The 26,292-nt window shown below is 39.3% G+C and overlaps 1 protein-coding gene across 1 annotated transcript in view; it reads right to left on the bottom strand.

Moving 5' to 3' along the window:
* LOC146320096 (uncharacterized) overlaps positions 1 to 25,414 on the bottom strand; it is a 66,813-nt gene extending 41,399 nt beyond the window's left edge. The window contains exons 1-2 of the mRNA XM_084729016.1: positions 25,150 to 25,414; positions 6,428 to 6,457 (exon numbers count right to left, since the gene is read on the bottom strand). Coding sequence (XP_084585142.1) covers positions 6,428 to 6,457; positions 25,150 to 25,171 — 52 coding nt within the window. The 5' untranslated portion in view covers positions 25,172 to 25,414. The remainder of the gene's footprint in view (positions 1 to 6,427; positions 6,458 to 25,149) is intronic.
* Between the last annotated feature and the right edge of the window lie 878 nt (positions 25,415 to 26,292).

A 26,292-nucleotide genomic window follows, 5' to 3' on the forward strand; every position in this document is an offset into this window, starting at 1 on the left:
AAGAAGCCTGACAATGAGACAAAGTCAAAATAAATTCACACCTATCATCTCCAGCAGATTGATGCTCCAGCTACTATTAAAAACTCACGGGCTCCATTTCATTTCGACTGCCTTGCTTAAAGGCCCTTTGTATTTCACATCCACATTTCCTGCCAGGATTGTTTTTTTCCAAGGCAGTTTGGCACTTTGCAAGTACAGTAAGTGGTGTCGTGACCCAAAAGCTCAAAAGCAGGTTTTCACTGCAACCAAATACTAAAACAGCTGATATCACTGATTTACATCCCTTAAAACCGGAGGAAAAGGAAGTATTCAATTAAATGAGATGCTAGTATTCCTGTGGAATCATCACCCTCTACATGAACATCCTACATGGCCTCTGACTCTTTAACTGAAAGTTATCCTCATCCAGCGGCCAGTACACGCCCACTCAGCCGACCACGAGCGAGCTACGCTGGGCGACTAGTGAGAGGAAAGTTTTGATGAGTTTTACATGTTTTTCTGTTGAGTTTTGATTGGGTGTGTTTTCCGAGGAGTTAACATGCTCATCTTGCATCACATTAAGGTCATCTTAGTTCGGTAAAAGAAAGCAACTTGAATTCAGAAGGTGTATGGTTGTATTTCTCCATTTAAAATGGAAAATAAGTGTGAGAATATGTCATTTCTAGACACTTTGTAAGTTTATTTTGTCTACTGGACGTAGTGAACGTACGCAGCATGCGCACATCTCCCAGCTGAGACCTGGGAGGACGGCAGGTGGGGGGAGGGGGATGAAGAGATTGCCAATCACCGATGAATGAGCTGACGATGATTGTTTGGAAAATTTTAACATATCGCCCAACTCTAATATGCTGTATATAGTGTCACACATTCAACCCACTGTAAGAGATGCACCCATTGCAATTTTCTTGAACATCTCTAATTTCTGATTTTTGAAATGTATAACCTGCTGATTATGATTTTGTTTTGAATTGACAGCATACACAAAAGTGTGGGGCTCCAGGTTACTGCAAAACCTTGTCCTCTTCTCCTTTCTTTTTCCTTCTCCACCTTTTTCTTTTTCCAACCTTTCTGCTCCCCACTTCTCTCCTCCTGTCTTCTTTCATATTTTCTTGCCCTCTCTACACGTCTTCCCTATTTCTCCCTCTCTTCTTTTACTATACACACACTACTAGATTTAGAAATAATGGCACCTAACAGAGATTTCACATGATCTAATGGGGAACATGATCCACACGGTTTCATGGGGAAGCAGATCCAAACTCATACTCTACCCACTTTACCTCCTGCCTCCATTCACTCCTAAACTTTCACTGCAGTTTTGTTTTTTCAGTCTCCCTTTTGTGTGTCTGGTTCTTTATTAAGGACTGCTTTAGCACCTTGAGTAGGCTTAGTAAACCCATACTTCAGTAGCCCTGACATATTGGTAGGTAGCTGGCAATGAATACTGTTTGCTGTTTTTGCTGAACTAAAAGGCATGGAGGAGTTGGGATGTTAGTGGAACTGTAACGTTGTGGTGGTGAAGGCTCGCAGTATGGTGATAAAACTTGCCACCTGCATCAAATGTTTGGTGGCCACAGAGTATTTTCTTTTGGGCACAGGTCATTGGGCTATGGCTAATATCAAAACCTGCTGTGCATGTGTGTGTGGCTGTGACATTACTCTTTGTGTTGCTGTGCACATGACATTCCCATCATGCATCGTATGTGCGTAAACTTGATTGGCACAGAATTGGATATCTGACACTGACCGACCAGTCACCAGTCATGGCAGGTCAAGCTGAAAAACAGCCATTCCAGTCACAGACTTGTCGATCGGGGCATCCCTAATCCTGAGTATTAGGAGCAGTGAGGCAGCCACTGTGCACTGGCCGGAGACCAACTCAAGTTCTAAGACAGAACACTGAGAGGCCTGTCCTGCCCCTGTCCTGAGAGAGAAGTGCCAGAGCTTAACCAGAAAAATGTATCATCAGTGACCATTTTAGGACAGACTCTGGCAGATAAGACTGAATTTGTCAGGTTCAGCTCTACATTGTTAGATTTGGTTAAATCTTCATTAGCCTCAGGGTTGTATGTTAGCACACTAGTTTGTTCTTACTATATTTTAGTAATTTTTCAAGTTACAACCCAAAAACATGCAAATAGGTCAAATAAAATCAAGGCAAGTTATACTGAGGTGTAGGCTGGAGCCATAGCTTATTATGCCTATATTTTTTACATCATTATGCACAGATCACTTTAAATTTGTTCACTGACTTCAATCTAACATACATACAGACATTTACACACATGTATGCATACACACACACACACACACACACACACACACACACACTTCTTAGTTCATACTGACTCACTCTTATCTGAAACAACCTCTGGATACAGTGTCAAAGCATCTTAATTTGTACTTCACATTAACTGTGAAGTTTTAAAATCAACCAAATCTCTAAATTTGAGAGCCTGTGAGTTTATGAATAATATTTTGGTTGATGATAATAATGATAATCAGCTGTTTACAATCCTTGTTGCTCTTTTCTTTAGTATGAAGATACAGATACTGTTGTGACACATGACAACTGGATAGTTGTTTAACGGTTTTAACTACTTGTGGCACTCAGTGAGGGTTTTGTGAATGAACAAGGTTATTAGTGGATATTCTCTCGACCACAAATGTCAACCAGATATCATGGCAATAGTTGTAGGTTGGTTCTGAACCTACAGACCAAGACACTACCTGCCATCGCCGTCTCTAGAGCCGCAGTAATAGATAGCATGGCTAAAAACAGGATAATGTGCCTTAAATCTTCCACACTAATAAAGTGACACATATACCAGCCGACATCTCTCAGGGGTCGCCAACCAGTGGGGTTTCAGGAGGGCCTTGGGACAGCAGCCAGCTCCCCCAGGCAAAAAATCTATTGCTTCTTACTATTAAGATAAATCAGATCATGTTTCATGTTTCCCAAACTGGGGCATTAGACTGGGACAAACTCTACTAGTTGTGTCTGACCTGAGACTAATAATCACATCACATGACAGAACTGCATTCTGGGTATACTACTGTCACCTACTTGGCTTGGCTGAGCATTACAGCCCTGAGGAAAAGTAGGTGTGTTGTTTTAGGTTAAGAAAACCTCCAGACAGAGACTTCCTCCGTGAGTGTGTGTGTGTGTGTGTGTGTGTGTGTGTGTGTGTGTGTGTGTGTGTGTGTGTGTGGCAGGCAATTTAAAATAAGAGGGCTATGATGTAATTCAGCTCTGAAATAAAAAACACTCAAGTGGATTATCTAGCTCAAGCAATTTTAACTCTGTAAAGTTGTTTATCATATTGTGCAACAGTAAATGATGGCTGAGAGGATAATGGTTATAAGCTCGTTATAAGCAGACAATAAAGGAGAATGTAAAAGACAGGTGCTTAAATGTTTGTTGTTAATTGTATTGGTCTGTACTGTGTTGATACATTTCTCTTATTGAGCTATTTGTATTCTCATTTTAGGTTTAATTCTGGTTTTATTTTGATCATATTCAGCATATGATCTTTATATTAAACATTCTGGAGGTTTGTGATCATCTGGTCCTGTGACGTGTTTTTGACACCTCATGCCACTGTCTGACCTTTCTGTACCGACTGAGGTACCTCAGTAGTCGAGTCCACCTTGGTGCCTGGCTTTGGTTTCTTGTTTATCACCTCTTCATAGTTTCAACAGCTCAGCTAAAGACATTAACCTCAATGAACTGGCCAGCTGCTGTCCTCCTCTGTGACCACTGTGACCTGGAACTTACATACCTCAGATTAATCCATCTATATTATTTATTTGTTAAGACTGGCAGAGGGTGCTGAGCAAAAAAAGGAGCAGCTTCTCACCAGACTGACCCGGTCCACCTTAAATATCAGTCCACTCAAGCACTAACTTATTCCTTTAAGGAGTTCACTACCTGAATAAGACGTTTTAATTTAAATCCCTGAAGCTTAGGCCTGGCAGGCTGCAGGTTTGCAATATGCTGGTTGAAACCCCTGCTTCTCAGACCCAAATTAGTCAGCACAGTAATCATAAATCACAGTCACTTGCCTGTGGTCACTGCAACACTGCATGCAACACTCCAAGCCAAGTGTGGATGAATGGACCAGTGTGGTATCTCCACTGTATTTTGCTTCATTTGCAGTTCTGTTTCTGGAAAAACCAAAGACTTCTGGGAGTCGTGGCACTTATTTCCTTTTTTTATGTTATGTTACATTCTGTTACCAAATATTGTTTAACTTGAATTGAGTTATTTATCACTTGTGCAAATTGTCGACAGTGATCAAAATAACCTGGATAAGGTGTCAAAGTATCCCACCGCCAGAGTAATAAGTCTCCCCAGAACCAACCTTGCAAACCTGAACAATAAAGCCATCAGACACATTGCAACCACAATAGCTCAGGACATCACACACCCTCACACACCCTCTGGAGACAGGTACAGATCTCTGAAGTGCAGAAAAGCTCGCTTTGGGAACAGCCTGATCCCTGCAGCCATAGCTGCCTCAAATAATAGGCCGTGTCGAGTGTATTCTGTTTGCTATATATGCTGTTACCGTGTGTCGTTTGTTTGTCGACCGATGTGTACAGGGCCTCCCACTGGGAACAAAAAACTCTAAGTTTAATTGAAGCATTACAGGTAATGTAATCTTGTTTCCCAAAACCAGGATAAAAGCTTATTTAGGTTTCTGGAACCAGGATATAATGTTTACCACTACTATTAAATTTCAGTCTCTTCTCATGATCATTATTTGGTCAAAAGATATACCATATCAAGTAGCTATTACTCAAAAAGTTTCAAGTTATGAGGAAGGTCCTGGGTCTGAAAACCATTTAAGCTTCCTTTTTCAGCCAACTGAGCAATTTGTTTGGTATTACAAATGAGTTTGACTGTATAGCATTCAAATTGAGAATTGCTAGTAGTATCAATTCAGGAGAACTACAAAATAAATGAATTAAAGGGCATTTCTATGGTAGCAACACCATCACTCATGTCCTGTTTTATGAACCCTGGGGAGGCCAATCAAATCTCCTCCTTCCGCTCTGAAAATCTGCCCTGCGATCAGAGCCCAGAGGCAGCCAATGACAAATCATCTCCTGTATCTGGAGTCTGTCTCTGTCTTCCTAAAGACACTGAGGGATTTGTCTCCATCTTCTCCTTTATGCCGGATGACAAGTTGTCATTTCAGGCTAGCAGGTGGCCCTTTGTCTGTGATGATCTATTGATTTTCTTCTCTCCTCCTCTGGCTTGACTTTTCATTCTCCCACTCATTGCTGTTGTTCTCCCCTCATCATCGCCTGGAGAGAAGGTGGTACGAACAGCTGCAGCCAGCAAAGACGTAAAAAAAATAAATAAATAATTAAAAAGAGGCGCAGAAAGAGAGGTGGACAGGAAGACGGAGTTTCTCTGTTGACTGGCTGCTGAACTGTCGATGCTACTTGGTCATCCCTGAAGAGGAACATTTTGAACAATCCTATGTTTTCCCCATCTTCAGCTGCTGCTCTCCTCTGTGACAAATCTACTGAGGATATCCAAGTACATGACCAAGGAGAGACTCAAGCATGGGCTTCACAACAAACATTGCACAGGGGCAAGTAAAGGGACTCTTACACATACAGTAAACTACTGTGGGACATTAATGCCTTGTTCAAAGGTAGTCCACAAGTCCACAAACTTTAATGACAAAATAGGTAAAAGTTGTGGTTGTGGTCGTGGTGGAAAGACCACTACGGCCTGAAAACGACCTAAAAACATGGACGCTCTGTCGAGTGGCTTTATTGGACATGTCCAGACATGTTTGAGAAGTCAGAGGACGTGACAGGATGTTTTTTTTTTCTTCTGTGTCAGATTGTTGGAACTTAGGTGAGCTGAAGTGAACTGCTGGGCTGATTTGGATTGGGAGAGTCGCTCAAGGTTTGTTCGTAACTGACCCCTAGGAAGGATGAGGGGAGGGGACCTGATGTTGTTCACGTGTCAGTTCATGGGGCTTATATAGTGTTAAGGGACCATGGCTTCGGCACGTCACTGAGGCATGTTTCAGATCCACCCCAAAAAATCGTGAACTCATAAAGTGTGAATGACAGTTTAATGGTCTTAGTCCAGAATTCAGTACGACATTATCAGTGTTTTCACGTGTTTATAGCAACTATGTTCTAACATGTATAATGTGTTTAGAAGACAAACTCCCTTTTTCCTTTACACAGACTTTACACAGGGGTTCCCAAACCTTTTCATGTTTAGGACCCCATTTTCTGAAAAGTGTAAAGTCAACAATCTCTTTGTTTATTCTCAAGGTACTTCCTCTTACAAAAAGCCTATAATCCCAGCTGTAACTATAACTCAAATGTGTCTACAACACAGCTGTCCCTTATTATCATAACCACATATTCAGTAAGATTTATTATCTCTTACCTGGGGGCCCGTGTAGTTTGGCTTTTTTCACTGCAAGAGAAAATGAGAAAACACAGATTAGTCACAAGGTAAGTATATTCATTTTATTTCTTTTGCTTGTCATTCTGCTGTAGTTGAACCATTCTTCTCCTTGATTAAATTTTAATCTCAATCATTTGTGATGTTTTTGTTCTTTGGGTAGAATGGTTTTATGAACTCCCAAGGACTGGTTTTCTTCCTCTAACCTGCACACTCGCTGCTTCTTCCTTTCAGTCTTTTCTTGCAGGATTGTTTACCCTCTGGGCTTTAACACTAAACTTCAGTGAGGTTAGGTATGTAGAAGAACACAGAATATTTAAAATTTAAAATGTTCTATGATAAACTCATCAGACATCATTTTAACTTTGCGGTAAAATGTCATAAAAGGAGTCTGAAAACACCCTAAAACCTCTGCCTTACTATATGTGTGGTCAAACACCAAAAACACGATAGAAAGTCTCCAATGTTGATGTAAATTAATGCACTAATGATCTTCTGTAGCTACATACTGTTCTCTATCCATCTAACTGTGAACCCTGTCAAAGAACTAGGGACACATGCTAAATATATAAAATAAATAAATACATAAAATAGAATTTGTTAAAGTTAAACCATACTGACTTCAAGGTGCTTGATCAATGTATACGGAAAGTTGTGATTTAATAAACAGACAAATAAACACTTAAATGTTTGTAAAGAGCATCTGTTTGTAAATGTTGTTGGAAACAGCAGAGAGGATTTTGACTAAGACATTTGGGCTTTTATATTAATATGCATAATTTCTTCAGGGTCAGCTTTGCTCCTCGGAAAGCTCATTATTAAAATATAAAACAATGTGCCTGTGTTGGCACTGGGTAATGGACGTATTCAAAATGTATTCTGTGTGATTCAACAACAGGAAATGAGTTGTGAAAAGACAAAGGACACAGTCTGTTAAACAGATAAATATTAAGTCATTCAAACACTGGAACCATTCACGGGTATGACACATTAGTGATGGGAAATGGTTAATAGTTTATCCCGTGGGTGGACAGATGCATTGCTTATGACAGTTATTCCTTATCACAGACAGTGAACCAGAATTATTTCAGTAACAGCGCCCACACAGTCACTTTATCACAGTGTTTGTGGTCAAATCTTTTCAATAAGGAATCGTTAATGCCATCTTCTTCTTCTTATTATTATTAGTAGTAGTAGTATAAGTTTTTACTGAACAAGGACCATGCACAAAAACTTTCATCTCAAATGAGAAGAAATTATTTATGCCACTTTTAGCTGCTGGCTATTTTCCAATTAGACTTACATTCATTAAGTGGATGGAAGTACAGCTCTAAATGAATGATAATGTTTTTCCGTGTCTGTTAAATGTTTAAATATTCACTTCTTTGCTATCGTGTTAGCCATAGCAACCAGTTGACAGTATTTCCACACTGCGTTAAAATTGACTTAATGCCCACCAGTGGTCAAAAATCCCTTCAGCAGACCACACAGGTGTAACTAATAACTTTGCTGATTGCTGCATTTCAGACCATTTTCAAAGTGGACAGATGCAAAATAATAGGTTAAACACAGGTGTTGCCAATGATATTAATCAAGGTCCAGTTACATTTAGTGTAGCAGAGCCTTTCCAGTGAGCCAACGTGCACAACAGCAGCGCCCCGACTCTGTTTGACCTGAATGGAACAGGACCTCGATTAGTATCACTGCTAATACCTGCTGTCACTCTAATACTTCCTGTCAAAACGCTGCTGTGAAAAATGTGTATTGCTGGAATAGAGCCATCATAAATGTTGATAGCTCCTCTTGTGCTTTTCCTGCTGTGAGATGGTCTGTAAATCTGATGAAGACACAAGAGTTGAAGCTGCCAAGAATTAACAACATGTAAAGTACAAAATGGTCATATTTTAACAGGAAAGAGAAGAAAAAGGTGATGCTCATCAAGCAAACATGTCCCTAGAATTCAAAAAATGAAAAAAAAAATATTGCATTTGTATTGAGTCCACTGTTAGTTTTATTTATATAAAAGATATATATAAATTCTACACATAAATGTACCATATGCCACAAAATATCATGCACAACTAGACTCAACGCATAAACAGTATATTTTCAGAGCTTCCTCAACAATGATAGAGTCAGATCATGTATATGTTATAAAGCAGTAACAATTATTTGATTAATTGATTAGTCAATTGAAAGAAAAGTAGTTGCCAACTATTTTGATAACTTATTAATCATTTCAGCCATTTTTCAAGCAAGAATATGAAATATTTGCTGGTTTCACCTTCTTAATTATAAAGATTTACTGCTTTTCTTTGTCATTTATGATAGTAAATGAAGAGTCTTCGGGTTTTAGACTGTTGGTTGGACAAACAATTTGAATGTGTCACTTTCAGCTTTGGGAAATTTTCCCAACTTTTTGACAGTAATAGGCTAAACAATTAATCAATTAATTGTGAAAATTATCTGTAGATTGATCGATAATGAAAATAACCATAAGTTGCCACAATTGGTTATCATTTCTTAAAATGGCAGGACAGACTTTTGTCTTTTGTATGCAAAACTTTTAGCAGCATGGACAAAGTTAAACTTGCCTTTTGCATTTGCACAACAGAAACTGATGTGAAACGTGTTACTCAAAAATGCAACCAAATATGGTGGGTGTTAAATATTTTTGGCCTCCAAAGCCTTGCAACCCCCCCCAAAAAAGTTTGGAAACCACATCTAAATTGAATTTATTTGAAGCTAACATTGCATTTGGGGAGATAACAAAGTAATTCTGTGTCTCAGTAACCAGAAATGGACAAAAAATCCACAATAAGAAGAATTTTTAAACAACAACAGCAGTGAGATCACAAACACAATGCAGCACAGAAGGTCTTGAAATGCCAGAGCGTCTTGAAATGCCAACGTCTGCTGGGCTTTAGGCTAAAAAGTGAGTCACTAATATTGATCAACAATGCAATTAAGCCCCGAGGAGAGGAGTGTTATAGTTATGTTACTATGCAGCAGTTTAAAGGTTTATTGCCTTTTTAAGGTAATTTAGTTATTCAAATTAAGTTTAAATGCACAGTCACACTAAGGGAGATCAATACGCTGATTTAATCACAGCCAGAAAGAGTGAGATGTGATAAGAGAGAGAGACACAGAGAAGAATTCGCAGAGAGAGAGAGAGAGATCGTTAACAGGTCATTCGTCTTAGGCTGTCAGCACAGCTTGCCTTGTGTGTCACTCGTGCCAGCCTGGCGGAGGCTCACAGGAAGCCCGGTGGCCTCGTTGGTCGAATGCCAGCCCGGGCTCTGACAATACCTGTGTGAATGGCCTGCCACTGTGGAAGAGACTCACAGTGATGCTACGTGATGAGAGAAGGGAAGAGTCTTAATTACCTAAACTTAATTGGGTGAGCTGGATGAGCAACCAGCCAAATACCAAGGCGCTTTGTAAAACGGCCACAAAATAAATGTAACATATAGATTTGTGTACGCGGACGTGAATCATCAACTTTTAGTCAAGAAAATTAGTTGCCAACTTTTTTGATAATTAATTAATCATTTCATTTTCATTTTTCAAGCAAGAATGTCAAACATTTGCTGATTCCAGCTTCTTAATCATCAGTATTTACTGCTGAAAATTGCTATTGAAATTGTTATTTTAAGCCAAACTACAATCTCACTCCTAAACCTAACCATGCAGACTGCAGATTGAGCCGGCGGATAACAGTTTGAAGGTGTCAGTGTCTCAAAAAAAGAAAAAGGAAAACTTATGTCCATGTACACAAATCTAATACATTAAATCTTGTGATAATTTCACCAACTCCTTTGAGACTTTGTTGTAAACAACAGGATTCAGTCTTGAAATATATATTTTGTATCAATGTATATGTTAACTGTCTATGCCCACTGCTTCTTAGTTGTTCACTGGGCAGAAAGTGTGTTGGAGAAATGTCAAAGCCTGTTTAAAATCCCCTCACACCAAAGAGAGAGCACTTCCCAGAGACGGACTGAGAGGATACACATGCCACATTAATACCTGAAGACTCCCTAGAGAGGAGCTGTGTAACGACGCTGATCTGTTTGAGGCTACTTACAGTTTGTTAGGAGCTACATTTTCAAGCAAATGGGCAGTTTAGTTTACATTTGGTGTGTGATCTTATTTATCCCAGGGTGGCAATTAATTATTTTTGGTTAAGTGGAGAGTAAGGTCAGACTTTGAGCAGCATCACTGAAGCTGGAGGGGACGTGCTGTCTAGCTTTTATTTGTGCTGAGAAGTTTTACAAACCCCATGAGAGTTTTTCTTTTCTTTGATCTCAGCACGGCAGCACAAACTTGTGATTTTATGACGTCCTTTATGTTTTATCACTGTGCAAATGAATAAATAAAAGGATCACTCCTGCTCCTGTCAGGGCAGAATCTAAAGCTTCCAGTCAAAGGACAAGTAAGCTGCAGTTTACTGTTTACTGTGAGCTCAACAAATATAATTCTGCAGAGGCAAAGTGCTGATCTCAGCTCTCACTTCAGGCATATATTTTCAAACGACAGCTGACAATGTGAATTACTTGTCTAGCGCTTCTTCCTCTGTTTGCCAGAGGGATCATCACCTTTCAAGATCACAAGTTACTGAAGGAGAGTTCATTTCATCGCCGAACGGGCACTAAAATACACAGTTTCTCTATTTTTTAACAGTGTGACTATCTGTGCGATTGGCATTTCACGGCCGAGAGATGCCAGCTGTCAGGTCTCACAACCCCTTCTGATATAATGCATCGCACAACATAGTTTGAGCCTCAAGTTGGTCATACTGGGTGGTCGCTCATTATCAAGCAGAGCATCAAAACAAAAAAAAAAATACAAACAGCCTAAAATTCATAAATTCTTTATCACTGCTGAAATATTTTTGTCAGGGCTTTCTCCTTTAAATGTCTTTAAAATGATCATGTCATTCTGATAAGATGATTCTCAACAGGCAAACTTTTGAGGGCATCCTGTCAAAATATAGGACAGGCGTCTGTCAACACCTGGTTGAGTTCAGCAGCAGCATCAGACATTTGATGAATGTGTGTTACATTAGCTGTTAAAAATGTCGTGATGGGGTGCCTGGGTTGTGCCAGATGTCAAAAGGCAACTGAGAAATATCACAAATCAAGTCAGACAGCAGTGGATTTCTGCTGTGTAATAAGCAGGCAGGTTAAGTCATCCTGTTAGAGAAAATAATAGAAAGGTCAGTGTCACATTTCAGTTATGGCAGAGGTCAGCGTCCTTCGGGGCCAGGAGAAAGCGAAGCCTGATCAGAGGTAGTAAAGCAGAGCAGATATCAGACACGTGTCCGCCGGAGTGATTGTATGAGAGGATGCGTGCTGCTTGTGAACGAGCGTTTGGCTGGTGGGATAATCCCTCAGAGCTAATGCCTTAAGCAGGGCTGAAATCTACCAGACCCTGTATGCTGTATTGTACTGTGGATGAATAACAAAGAGAACATGTAGAGACCCTTTTTGACCAGTGAGAATTAAGAGCAGCTAACTTTTGACCTTTTTGGAGCGCTTTGAAGATACTGAGGAAAGCCATGGTGGCTGTTTGGGGAAACCAAATGATGCTCACATGATGAGTCATGGATTGGACTAAGCCTGCTGCTGAAGAACTGTACTGTATTATGTCAAATCTGTAATGTTTAAATAAAACTGAAATTAATGTGTGTATTTACAATGCACTGGGCTGTACTATTGCATAATGTGACTTTTTAACTTTTCACTAAGATTCGAGTTTTAGAGATTAGTCAAACAAGAGAATTAGGAGGATGCTCTGCCATCAGCAATCAGCTCAGCACTCAAACTAAGACACAGCTTTAACACACACACACACACACACACACACACACACACACACACACACACACACACACAGTCTCTGTTTATTCAGTTTATTCCCAGTTTAAGGTAACAAAAACACAACAATTCATATTTTCAGGTGATTGCATGCTAATTAATGCACACTTACTAATATAATATTCAATTTCAGCCATATTCCGCCAATAAATCCCCATAAATCTTACATACTGCACCTTTAAGCATATTGTTTTATTTGTCACACTATGTCCAAAAAGTTCAGAACCCAGTGAAGAGTTCACAACCTGGGTCAAAATTCTACACAAGGCTATCGACCATCAACACAGATCAAAATTTTAGCCCGACTTTGAAGAAATAATCAAAGTTGACGATATCACACAGCCAAAAAGATTATATGTCATTTCCACTGTACACCAATGACTCTTCTCTTCATTAGATTGAAGCTCCAACTGCAACCACTTAATGACTCCTCTGGTGGCTCTGGTTTGATCTCTTTGAAGTGACATGTGAAAGTGCGGCTTTGAAGCTCAGGGTGGAAATAATGGCATTTTAGACCCTCTGGAGTCTCACGTCAACGTCAGATATAGGACTTTCCGATTTGTTCGGGAGTCTACCTTGCTGAAACCTGGCCACACACAGTGAGAGCTCTGGGAGGGATCTAAGACTTTTAGTGTGTCTGAACATTTCACTGTTTCAACCAGCTTTCTTCCCTGAATGGTTTAGAGTGATGCTCAAATCTTGGGATAATAGCTATTGAACAAGGTTCAAAACAAGAGCACGGCGATTGCAAACGCATATCTTTTTCTCTGTTAAGTCCTGAGACATTTGTGCAAGTTTGGTACCTCAATTAACTTTCTTCTTTCCTGTGCTTGATTATGCTATGTGCTAGGCTCATCTGTATTGAAAACAAAAACAAATTTTGAAGCTGGTTAAAAGTTGTTGCCGGGGGACCTGTAAAAGCCACATATATTAAAGTCAGTAAACACCAGCGGTTTTGCTAACATTAGCTAACTTAAGATATGATCCTATATGTTTCTTTTACAGGAAAATGAGAAAGTTAATCAAGGTATCAAGTTTGCTCAACTGTTATTGTAGATACATCAACAAGAGGCAGGAAATTAGGCGGGTCAATTAAAACTCTTTGCACATAACAAAGTACAGCTAAGGCTGATGGGAATGTCATTACTTTTGCAGGTATTTGGCCAAGCAATAATATTGGGCGAATAAAAATTTTGACTTGGTGATGATATTAGATGAAAAGTTAGGGGCTCACCAACATTATTATAGTTCACTCTGTGGAGAACATAAAAGTCTGTTCCAAAGTTCATGGCAAAAAACCCACAAAAGTCACAACAAGATGACCTGGATTGGCCTGAATAGTACTCCCAAACATACGGGTACATGGACAGCCGCTGACACCATAGACTTCTCATGGTTCTATTATACCACTTTCTAGATTCCACTTGGAGAATGCATTCCACACAAGCACAGTAGATCAGCATCTGAGTGACCGCGTGGACACATTCGTGGACACGAGTAGATCTTGAATCTTGAATTTTGCTGAAGTGCCCTTGAGCAAGTCACTGAATGCCTACCAGCTGATGTAGACCGTTAACCTCTTGATCTCCATGCACAGTAGGTGCGCAATGATGCAGATAATGATTAAGAAAAGCGTTGCTTATCAAGCGGCGCCTTAATCTTTTCCTCTTCACTCATTCATTCCTCTCAGGTACACCCCTGAACAGGAGCAGCAGATCGGACGCGCTCAGCAGGCAGGCAGACGCAGACTAGACCAGTGTCATTACAAGAGGCCAGACGGTGGATCTATTTTTAGCTCCGGTCCTTTGACTCGCAGTGGGTTTGAGTGTGTGGAGGTTGGCAACCTGGTGGCCATGTCATTAACACCCTCTCACATCCATTAAATGACAGCCCCTGCAGACCTCGCCAAGCCTAAATGTGTGTGCATGTGTGTGTTGGTCAACGTAAACCGACTCGTCCTCTCTTAGTCTCACCTGCAGTTTTACACCATCTCACTCTGGTCTTGGGCCTAAGAGCGACTTTTGTCCTAATAGATACGGTACAACTTACCCAAACACGAAAATGCCATCAAAAAGATAAACAACAAGCCAAACGAGTAACCTGAGCATCAAACTGATCTACATAGTAATAATACACCATAAAACAAAACAGTAATAAATCATACAATCATCATGAAAACATACAATTAACAGCAACAGTAGTAAAACAGAGCATAACTCAGAAATAACTTCAAATTAATATTTGCAACGAGCATGTCTGCAACAAGTCCTTCCTTAGCAGGACATTAAAAAATCAAAAATCAAAAATCTCTATTTCTGTTTTGTCTGTGAATGTTAAAGGCCTTTGTCCCATTCTTTTCACATTATGATAAAAATATGACTAATATGATCATAAGTAATTTGTTGATACATTCATTTATTTGAGTCCTAAAAAATATTATTAATTCTGAAACATCCTGAATGATGATTAATAGCTGCCAGGCTACTTCCCTAATAACTATCCTCCGTCTCAGTATCTCAGGGTGTTTAGAATATACAGTACAGTAACATATATACTTCACATCACGCTGCATAATCACAAATTAACAGAGATTTCTGTCCCTGCTGTGACCCTGCTTCACGACCATAATGAGCCAATTAGAGACGCCTCAAGTCCAAGTCCAAGAGTGATCTACTAGGAGGGGGTCCAGGGATGGGGCTTCATAGATGATGGCATGAGCACAATCGCACAAACACACGCAGATATCATCATCCTTTGCTGTAAATCCTTATCTTAACTTATAGTATGCTTACATTTCATTTAGCCAAAGCAAAATCACTTTTGCAAATATGGATGTAACACCAAATAATGTCATATTACACTTCAGGGAGCTACAATTTGTCTACGATCGACAGAAAATTAATTAGCAGCAATTCTGATTGTCGTTCGCAAATTTTTTATGCAAAAATGGGAAAATAAATTACATGATTCTGGTGTGTCAGTCATAAATATTTGGACTACTGGATGAACAAAACAAGCAGTCTGCAAAGGTCATGTTTTTTTATTTTCTTAACAATTATCAATTTTAGCCACAACACACAAAACACATCATCAATCTCTCATGAGATGAGACACACCATCAATGGAAAAGTGATCCACTAAGTCCATTAAGTTCACTAAGCTTGCACTCTGGAGCAAAGTGACAGAAAGTAAAATTTCTGTCCAACAGATATGACTCAGACAGTGTAACAAGCTGTTCATTCAAATAATTCCAATATTTAATCGGACTCCTTCCCTAATCCCTATTTAGCCCTTTTGTAAGACTGACTGTACTGCCTGGAGGGGAAAGTGGTTCTCCCAAAGACAAAACACACACACACACACACACACACACACACACAAACACACACCTTCAGTGGAGCTGCAGTAAATTGGGAAACTCCCAGGAGTGAATGAGAGTAACTGAGGTAATAAAACCAAAAGTGCTGCTGTAAAACAGGATGCACCTAACACACACCGGTGATACACTGCTGCTCCAAGAACACATTAAATGCTTTTTGAATATATGTTGAAAATTATACATAAAAAATTGCATTACATTAAAACGTACCTGTTCATTTATTTCATTTAAGACTGTTGGTGTTACTAATGACTTTAATTAAGGTTCTGCTCCATTCAGGTCAAACTGAGTCACGGTGTTGCTTTGCTATTGTGTATGCTGGCTCACTGGAGAGGCCCTGATACAGGAAATGGAACAGCACGTTAATTAGTATCATCAGTAGCTCTTTTTTTTTTTTTTTTTTTTTTTATGGGGGTTGTATTTACATCCCCCTTGTTAACCTGCCATCCTCCCCTCAATCTCCTAGTTATCAGAGGGAATAGGAGGCGGACATTTAATTCATTATGTTAGTCTCGTCTGCTTGATTCATTATCTGACCGAGGCTTGTGCAAGTTAGAATGCATGACCTCAACCATGTTAGTGAAGTCTTATTATTAAAAAAGAGTTGGTTCACTGGTTGCAGGTGAATGAAACAAACTGGGCCCATCCCCTCTATTAAAAATTAGCAAACTGCCTACTGATATCATCGGTAACACCTGTATTTACCCTGCTATTTTATATCAATATGGCTGCCATGAAAAATGTTGATTATCAATAGAAAAAAAACGGAAATGATCTGTTTTTCCAGGTGTGATTTTAAAAAAGCACCCTAACAACAGAAAAAACATATATCGTCTAAAATCAATGTACAAAACATATACAATATCCAGTTGTTCAAAGTAACAAGAAGTAAAAATTGTTGTTCAGTTTGTGTGTTTGTAAATTGTAATGCGGAAACATTGTTGAAACTGCATTTTTTTTTAAAGACATCTGAGGCTGTTTATTATCTGTTCTCTAAATGGATGATTCATTAATTGTGAATGTTTTAAGAATGTATTTGTACTTCTTTACACGACTAAAATGGTTATTTATACATTAATATACAATTGTTTTACTGGTCTAGCCCACTTGAGATGAAATTGGGCTGATGTCGCCCATCGACTAAACCGAGTTGACACTAAGAGATGCTGATCGAGCTCATCGCTGTTCTGAGGAGATAACGAGAATAAAGTCTGCAGCAAGGCCAGCAGCTTTCTGAGGCTGTACTTAGGCACGGCGTTGGTCAGAGCTAAATGCTAACGTCAGCATGCTAACCAGCTCACTATGTCAGAGCTAATACTTAATGCTCATGGTAAGCAGGTATATTTACCATTATCACCATCTTCATTTAGCATGAAAATGTTTTCTAAATAGCACCGAACACAAAGTACAATCATCTGTATTTATCTGCAATAGTCCCTTTATTTATCATTACGTTGTCCAGGAAAGGAGAACTTTGAACTCTTCTCAAGAAAAATTCAGCAAAGTGGGAAGTAGCAAAGATTAAGTGTAAGGAGAGGCTGTCAGAGGCAGGCAAGTCAGATACCAGCAAGTAGCATTATCATGAAAAGGAGGGAATGAGAAGAAGGAAGTGAATTCCCTGTCCCACGTGAGTCACGGCCAAACACACACACACACACACACAAGCATAAACACACACAGGACAGCAAAAGCAGCAGATGGCCAGGGGATTATTCCCCCTCTATCCCCACCCTCCTCCACCCAGACAGACCGCTGAAGCTTTACTCGTGTCCCTGTCATTCCAGCACAGTGTGCTGGACGGTGCGTTTGCTGGCCCGGTCTGTCCTCACCTACTCTCCTTTACCTCTGGCATCTGGTAGCCTACAAAATGCTTTCAGTTATTACCTTCATGAATCCAGACCAGGCCATTACAAAATAAAAACCGCGCAAGCTCCAGCTTTTGTGCTGACCTGCACAAATGAGGAAGAGATTGAATGCCTCGCTGCTATCTCACCATGACCAGCAGTCCACCTGCATGTATTTTTCTCCCATTATTTTCCAACCCTGACTCCAGAAGTGGAGATGAGAGTTGGGACATTGTGTAAAACATAAATTAAAAACAGATTGCAATGTCATTTCTGACTTATATTCAATTAAATACAGTACAAAGACAAGATATTTAATGTCCAAACTAATAAGCTGACTGGAGTCAGCTGTGAGATGGACTGAAAAAGTGTGCTGTGATTTGTCCACATTTTAAATAGTTTTTGGAAATCATGGATGTCATGTCCTGTGGGATAAAGAGGAAAAGGACTGTCTTGATTGTAACCAGCGCAAAGTTCAAAAAGCCAGAATCTGTGACGTATAGGGGTGTACTAGTGCCCATGGCATCATGGGTAACACACATCTATAAAGGCACCATTAATAAAGGAAGGTACACAGAGGATTTGGAGCAACATATGCTGTTTTCCAGACGACGTATTTTTCACAGACGTCCCTGCTTATTTCATCAAGATAACACCAAGACACATTCTGCACGTTACAATGGCTTGGCTTCCTAACAAAAGAGTTCAGGTACTACACTGCCCTGCCTCCAGACCTGTCTCCCATTCAAAATGTGTGGTGCATTATGAAACGCAAAATACAACAGTGGAGACCCTGGACTGCTGAGCACCTGAAGCCACATATCGAGCAAAAATAAGTAAGAATTTCACTTTTGAAACTTCAACATTATTCTTACTGAGTGTTGTTGAAAGAAAAGGTGATAAATCACAGTGGTAAAAATGCCTCTGTTCTAACTTTTTTTTAGAACATGTTGCAGGCAGCAAATTCAGAATGAGTATATATTCATAAAATACAATCAGTTTAAACATTAAATATCTTGTCTTGAGCTGCAATCACTGCATTCTGTTTTATACAAGTTTCACACAGTGTCCCAACTTTTTTGGAATCAGAGTTGTATTTAATGTTTATTTGCATAGGACCAAGTATGTAGCATAAACCAATGCCACAGACCACTGTAGCAGTATATTTCTTCTAATGCGGTTTCTTAGCAGCAGCCTGATTCAACACACTTGCAAATTATTCAATACCATTACTGTATGCATTTATTCCCCTGCTAATTGCGATCTAGAAATAGCTGAGTGTGGGTACTGTCTGAGCTGTCAGAGAGTGCGTCCTCCCATCCTCGGCTTTTCATTCTGCAGCCATTCACTCTCGACAGAGGACTGCCAGCCACCATGCAGGCTCTGAGGGCCCTTGGCACAACAAGGAACAAGGAAGGAGGAAAATGGCCTCTAAAAAGTATCACAGCTCTCAAGAGAACAAGGATGCCATTCTTCTGGTTTGTCTACATTTCCCTCAGTGACATCTGGGCTCCTTTAATCAGTGAGCACATCTGCCACGCCTGGGTTAATGACAGGTTTGTCAGTGGTCAAAAGGATGAGAGGATACAAAAACATTTCTCAGTTTCTTTCAATAAACTTCTTAACAGGTAGATTGGCGAAACACAAAACCGCCCAAGAACTCATGTGCACAGGTGAACCAACATCTCTAAAAAGCAGACACTGTTCTCCCAAGAATGACGTCAACATTAGTTGATTCAGCAAGTGCCCCCAAAATGACAAATGTTTATGTCCGAGGGATGAAGCCTTGTAGCTTGAATGGCAAGGAGGAAGGCACAGACAAGCGACAAAGTTGTCGTCCTGCTTATAGGAGTGTCAGATCAGGAAATCCTTGTTTGTCATTCTAGAGGGTAAAGACAAAAGACATATTTTGTTTTTTAATTTGGGGCACTTGTAAAAGCAACGGCATGTCACACCTAAATGACAAAAGAGATATAGATAGGTTATATTTCTGTGTGAATTTGACCCATATGAGCATTTTGGTGATCTAGCATCCCTCATGAGGGGACAAGCGACTGCCACTACAACTCCTGGGAAAGATTGGTCATGGTTAAGGTTAGGCAAAGATCACCTTCATGGTGAAAAGTAACCAACTTTGACTGTTGCTAGGAGACGCTGTGAGCTGCGGTGTCAAAGTCAGATGCTGGGAACACCCGTTACAGTTGAACCAAAGTGGCCCCACACTGACAAAGGATCGGAGCTGCCGCACGCACTTAAGTAACCAGGTTGTCCAGTGAGAGTAGCTAGTAGCTAGTTAGGAAAACCTGATTTCTCTTAGGGAATGCAGAGTTGTTGGCCTAAATGGCTTTTTCCAAGTATGCACACACATGACAAAAGACTACAGACAGGAAAATAAAGCTGAAACCAACACAAAGTAGCCTTTAGACGTCAGAATAGGTTGGTTTTCAAGGCTGAACATCTGACTCACTTTCACGAAGAAAAGGTTACTGTTTGCTTTAAGTTTAGATAAAATAGAAAAATAGCTTTTTTAACCGTTTTAAATGACATCTATATTTATATCACTATATACAAAATAATTTAATGATCAATTTCTTTATAATGTATTATATCTGAATCCAATCATGTTTTTCTTCCTGTAAAACATAAATGATGCTTACATGATATTATCACAACCACCCATCAATCAATCTTCAACTTTTAGCATCACAGAACCAAGATTCCCTTGTTAGATAGCTAAAAACAGCATGTTATGTCAGGTTATGATACACCCACTTACCACCATTAAAATAAAATTCCTCCTAACACTATGTTCTTCATGCTTCTCTACCCTGTTTCACTCTGAAATACCTCATGAAGAGCCAGACACACTTGAAATGCTGTTTCATCTGGACTTAAAGTGCATGTAAACACACTGAATACGGTGTCACATGTATATCTTTGTACAAAACACGGTAAAAACACACTATTCCCTCTCAGTTCTCATGGCTGACTGTGCTCGAGGTTTAACAAAAGGTTAAAGGTGTTCAAGTTTGGTCAGGGTTCACACTGAAACAAGAAACATATCAATTACGAAGGCTTTAAGAGAGATTAAGCAAACATTCTCAAAAACCGGTGCGACTGCGACTTCATCCCACTTACTTAAACAACTTTGACATTTTTTCCCTCCACATACCCACACATTATGAGACATCTGGGGGTCAGTATTGTGTTCAAGCAGACCTCAACATGTACTATGGACAGAAAGAGCTGGGAATCTAATCACCAAACCTACAATTATTGAGAAACCCACTCTGTCAACTGAGCTACTGTACAGTGAGCCTGTTCCAGGTATGACAATCACCTGCAGAAAACACAAAACCATTCACCATTTTTGAACAAGCGAACAAGGCAATATCTGTTTTTATCTGACGTCTTACAGCACATGAATAATACTTGGGTACTTTAATCAAAAATCATCAAGTACTTCCTGGTTTGCTACTGAAAGTAAACATACTGTAGGTTGTTTTAAGCTGTCTGAGCTTCATCATGAATGTTCCTTCCTGTGTCTTGCGTGTCCACGAGACCAAAGAAATGGAGACTTTCTCATTTAAAAAATTACTGCATAGCCCTCCCAGAGGTCAGAAACTCTACGGGGCACCTTTAAGCTACAAGCTGACCAAAATCAAAACAATGGTCATAAATGTTAACATCATCATAACTCTGGTTAACATAAAACATTTTGCCAGCACCTAAACAGTCAGCCGGTGGCAATTCCCATACAGCACACTGTTATCAAGATAAATGAGACACATTGCATTATTATAGACTTGTCTGTTGTTCAAGCTAAACCATAGCTGTCTGTATGTAGTCTGTTAAGCTTAGCTTGCTCTGCATCTTAAAATGTGGCAAAATTTTGGCAAAGCCTGTTTTTTTTTTAATTTCTACTTTTCATGTTTTGGTGTAATTTCTTCGGTCCTTCCAGGATTTTGCTGACTTTTTTGGGGGGATGTTGTAACCTAAAAGGCCTGATTTCACAGCACACTCAGTTCTCAGTATTTTAAAAGGGCTCAGGATTACAAAAATTCTAACAATCTATGCTTTATTTGTATTCCAAAAAGAAACAAAATCTTTTTGGAGCTCAAACTTAACTAAAAACAGTAAGCACAAAATTATGAAATAGAAATGCCCTCAGAGCATTGATAAATGTCAATAACAATAACAAACACTGTGTTCTTTTCAGTACCTGTGACAAAATAAAAAATAAAAACATAACAAAACAGTCAATAGTAAAAGTTTGAACTGGTTCATTGATGCGTGTTGTATGATGTTTACGACTGCTATGATTGGTGGAATTCTTAGGAAGCTTCTGTGATTGGTCAAATTTGCAGAAAAGTGACTAGACAAAATTGTTGGTTGTGCAGAATTCAGAGGGATTGGTTGATTATGAGTTAATTGCTGCAATCTGAACTTCCTGAGGGGACAGTTTAATTTCATGCTGCTGCCTCTCTCCTGCTCTCTGCGTCAGGGCTGACTTCTTCAAACACACACGGAGTGAATTCAGCAGACGGACCACAGTGGATACAGTGAAGTGAACTAAGTGATAAAGATAAGGATAACTCAAAGAAGAGAGAAAGTGATATTTTAATCTGCTTTCTGCAGTCTCTCATCCACTACTAGGTTTTACAGAAGCACAGCTAGCTGGACTGTGCAGCACTTTCAGTAATTTCTTCATTTCAAAAGAAAAAAAAACAGCATGGGCTCTCACGTTCTGCAGATGAATAACTGACACACATGACGATAAGTCATGGTGGCTTTTTTTTCACAATAATAAAAACATTGTGAACCATGATGAAGGTTAGTACAGTACTGAATTCAGTTACTACCCTCTTTGCACTTGAAATGTAACACATTTAAGCTTTTTGTCTAAAATAAATGACTGACATTTCTTTATATCAGTATACTTCCTATACCATTTCACTGTCCACCCCTAAGATGAATACAGACTCAAGACTCAACAGTTTGCCAAAGTGTGTGTACAAGATTCACAGGTGTTACTAAGAGGTGAACACAAGCCACACTCTCCATCAATCTCTGTGCAAGCTATGAAACAAAACGGTCTTTTTTTTTATAATTCCACTTGGCTGAGCCCACTGCGGCCCAGCTGTGCTTCACGCCCTCCATCCCTCCGACCTCACCCCGATCTCATCATTCTGTAATAGACGAGTTCGGCGGTGGTGGCCCTCCAGCCTCAGGCAGCACTCGCACCCAAGATGAGAAATGGTCAGAAGCGATCAGGGAGAAACAATACGCCAGGGGCTGAGAGTTAGAGATAGGCAGACAATAGTTTGATGGTGTGAAAATCAATCAGCATGTCTGTGAAAGAAGGGCAATTTGTAATCTGGGAAGGAGCCAAAATGTTAAATAAACTGGTGGCAATGTGGCATGCATCAGTTTTTTTAAACCTTTAATTAACTAAACTTTATCTGGCACAATACACATGCTCGTTTTCAGAAATAACTTGTTTCTTATTCTTTCAGCTATATGCCTGCTCAGTATAAGCTCAGCCTCCTGCTTGAAGCCACTGATCAGCTTCACTTGAACAGATGCAGATCAAGTGACTTGCTGAAGTGCACCTCAGCAGTACTTGTGGCTGGAGGAATCCATATATCGTTCAATTTCACCTCGCTTCCACTTATGATCCGCTATCTCTCCTCTACAACAAAAGCAAGTGCATATGTTCCTCTGCCCATGTATTTTTATAGAATGATATTTAGATTTCCTGAATAAAAAAGCCAATAGAAAGGATTTTTTTAGCCAATATTCAATATGCATTGCAAACAATTCAAGCACCTTAAGTTTACTGATGTCAGAAGGGAAAAGATTTTCAAGATAATCATGAGTCCCCAGATCTTTCCACTGAAACCACCAAAACTCATTAAAGGACCAGTGTGTAGGATTTAGTGGCATCAAGCAGCGAGCTTGCAGACTGCAAACACCTCGTCTCACTCTCCATTTTCTATCATGTAGAACAAGCTCATGCACATTACTGACTGTACAGACGATCACTATCTACGCTTTTGCCTCTTTCTAAGAAGGTACATTATTACAACCTCTACTAGCACCTCCATGTCTGCTGTTGTTAAAAACTTTTGACTCTTCTTCTTCATCCATGCCAACATAAAGGATGCATGGGGAGTGGAATGAGGAGTGACATGAAATGGACATATCTATTTTCATATGGGGGCATAAATGAGCCTATATGCAACACAGGATATAACAACATTAAGTTGTAGTTACAAAAATCCTTTACAGCAGATTGGTTGGATAGAAAATAAGTAATATAAATACAAATAAAATAAAGTATTTTGCATGGTGGAGTGCTGAGGATGACTTAAACAGTATCCAAGCTTGTGTAGTCATACTCAAGTAGGACTCATAGTCCAGGTATTATAGTTAACATTAAACTTAGATTTCATTCAAGTATAAAAAAGTTATTCTAATTATTTTAATATTACAGAGTCCAAAAGAAAAATGAGTCCTATAGGCACACAAAATAGGTTCTGAATGAGCACTTACATCTTCTCTTTCTTGTAGCTATAGTTCTTTTGATACTATTGAATATTAGTATTTTACTGTTTTAAACATATGTTCTTGAAAAAGTAGTTGAAGTATCAATACTTCTGACATCCTTACCACGTATATTAATTGATTTTTTTAATTTAAAAGTACAATAACAATATGTCAGCTAGTATTAATTTTGATATGGATCCTTTTGATTTAATTATTAAAAATTGTCACCATCACAAAGGACATGTTACATTTGAAAAATGAACACTTTTTGATGAATATCACCGTTTTCTCAATCACCTCAAAAGTATCTCTAGTTCTGTACAGCTATTTACTTACCCTCCAACTTTTAAGAACCACAATCTATGTGTTATACGAACAGGGGCTACAACAGGCTGTGTGCAGGCTAGTCTTTTTTTTTTTTTCTTTTTTCTTTTGCCCTCCTATTAGTGTTAATTTAAGCATTCAAGCCCAGCTTTTCTAAAACTCAAACCATGTTTGTCACGTCTGATACAGTTTTAAAATCGTGTACTTATTTGGTCTGATTCCCATCAAACACTTGTTATAAAGTCAGTCAAGTTTCTATCCTCCTTCCATCCTGTCAGCGGCATCATGGGGTTTAAATCACACATGTGGGACTCTTCAGAGAACCGTTCAAAACCTCTTAAGATAGTTCATTTTATGCATTTTCACTAATTAACAGAATCCCTGTTCTCGTCAGGTCTACATGTCAGATAAGACTGCAGCATTACTAATATCGCATAATATCCCCCTTTAGATTTTCTGTCTGGCCCGCATAAAGTTTTATCTTTAAATTATTTATCCCTGTGATAATACTCTTATACGAAGTCGCGGTTTTGTTATCATATTTGTACAAAAATCCCTACATTTTGTACAGGGTTAACTTGGGATTTTTTAATTTAAATGTCAGTAGAACAGCTCACACTTTTTTGTTACCATTTTTCTGTTGCTATCTTAGTTTAATGGTTATTCTTTTACCTTTTTTTTTTTTTTTTTCAAAACAAGGACGACCTGCAGCTATGAGGTGAACCTTACCTCTGACACACAGCAGGGACATCGCAGCGGGATTTTGTGCAACAGTTCCTCCAAAGCCGATGAGCCTTCAGTGAGTTTGCAGCCCAGTTGCCTGTTGCACAGCAGTCATTGAGACTGCTCCTAAATGTCGCTCACTTTCCGCTTCATCACACCGGGTCACAAAACAAACGTACACATGTGAGGCAGGTGAACAATCCGGGGAGGTCCTCCTGAGGGTTTAAATGATGACTGCCACTGGCAAAGACCGACTAACTACCGGCTGAAATCCGGTGGAGCGGGGCGGCTCTTATGCTGCATTCAAGGACTGCAGTGAAGGTAGGAATTTTGGTAACTCAGCAGTCGCACAAGGATGTGCATGGTATGATACAGAACACTTTTTATAGAGCGGCTATATATATATAGGATGTATATATATATATATATATATATATATATATATATATATATATATATATATATATATATATATATATATATATATATATATGTATATTTGAATTGTGCACATATACATATGATGTTTTTCAATGTAAAAGTTGATTTTGCAAGTCAATAAAAGTCACCATTCATAATCAGAAAGACTGCACACCCAGGAAGTGTTTAAGTGACATCATGACTTTCTCCCCCAAAAGTTAGTAAGACGCCTGTGTGGTTTTGCACAGGGGTATAGTCACACAACATAGGATCTTAATTGTTCTTCTCTTCACGGCTGATAAAAGGACCAGGAGCTGCTGGATGAAACACTTCAGATAAAATAACGGGGCAGCAAGATTGATTGATTGATTATGTATATTGTGTGAAACGAGAGTAGTTCAATGAGTGGTCTCACATAAAACTAAACTGCGACAAACATAAAACTACTATTTTTGACTCTTAAAACTATGTTTTAAATTGACAAACAACTTTTGTGTAGTATGAGGCACTGTTCAAATGGATCCAAAAAATAATCTGTCTTTTGCCATGGACTACCATTAATATTTTCTCCAAAGTTACGTCCGATGGGGCACTGGAAGGGGCATGACTTCAGCTCTCTACAGGACCTTCCTTCAGAAAAAACAATATGAGCAGTAGTCACTTGTGGGGAAAATCTTTTTTCAAGGGGTGGTGATGTTGGTGTTAGAAAAAAGGCTGCAAAAGTGCCCT

This window comes from Lutjanus erythropterus, chromosome 10 (genome assembly GCF_056507025.1).
Source record: "Lutjanus erythropterus isolate fLutEry1 chromosome 10, fLutEry1.hap2, whole genome shotgun sequence".
Lineage (NCBI taxonomy): Eukaryota > Metazoa > Chordata > Actinopteri > Lutjaniformes > Lutjanidae > Lutjanus > Lutjanus erythropterus.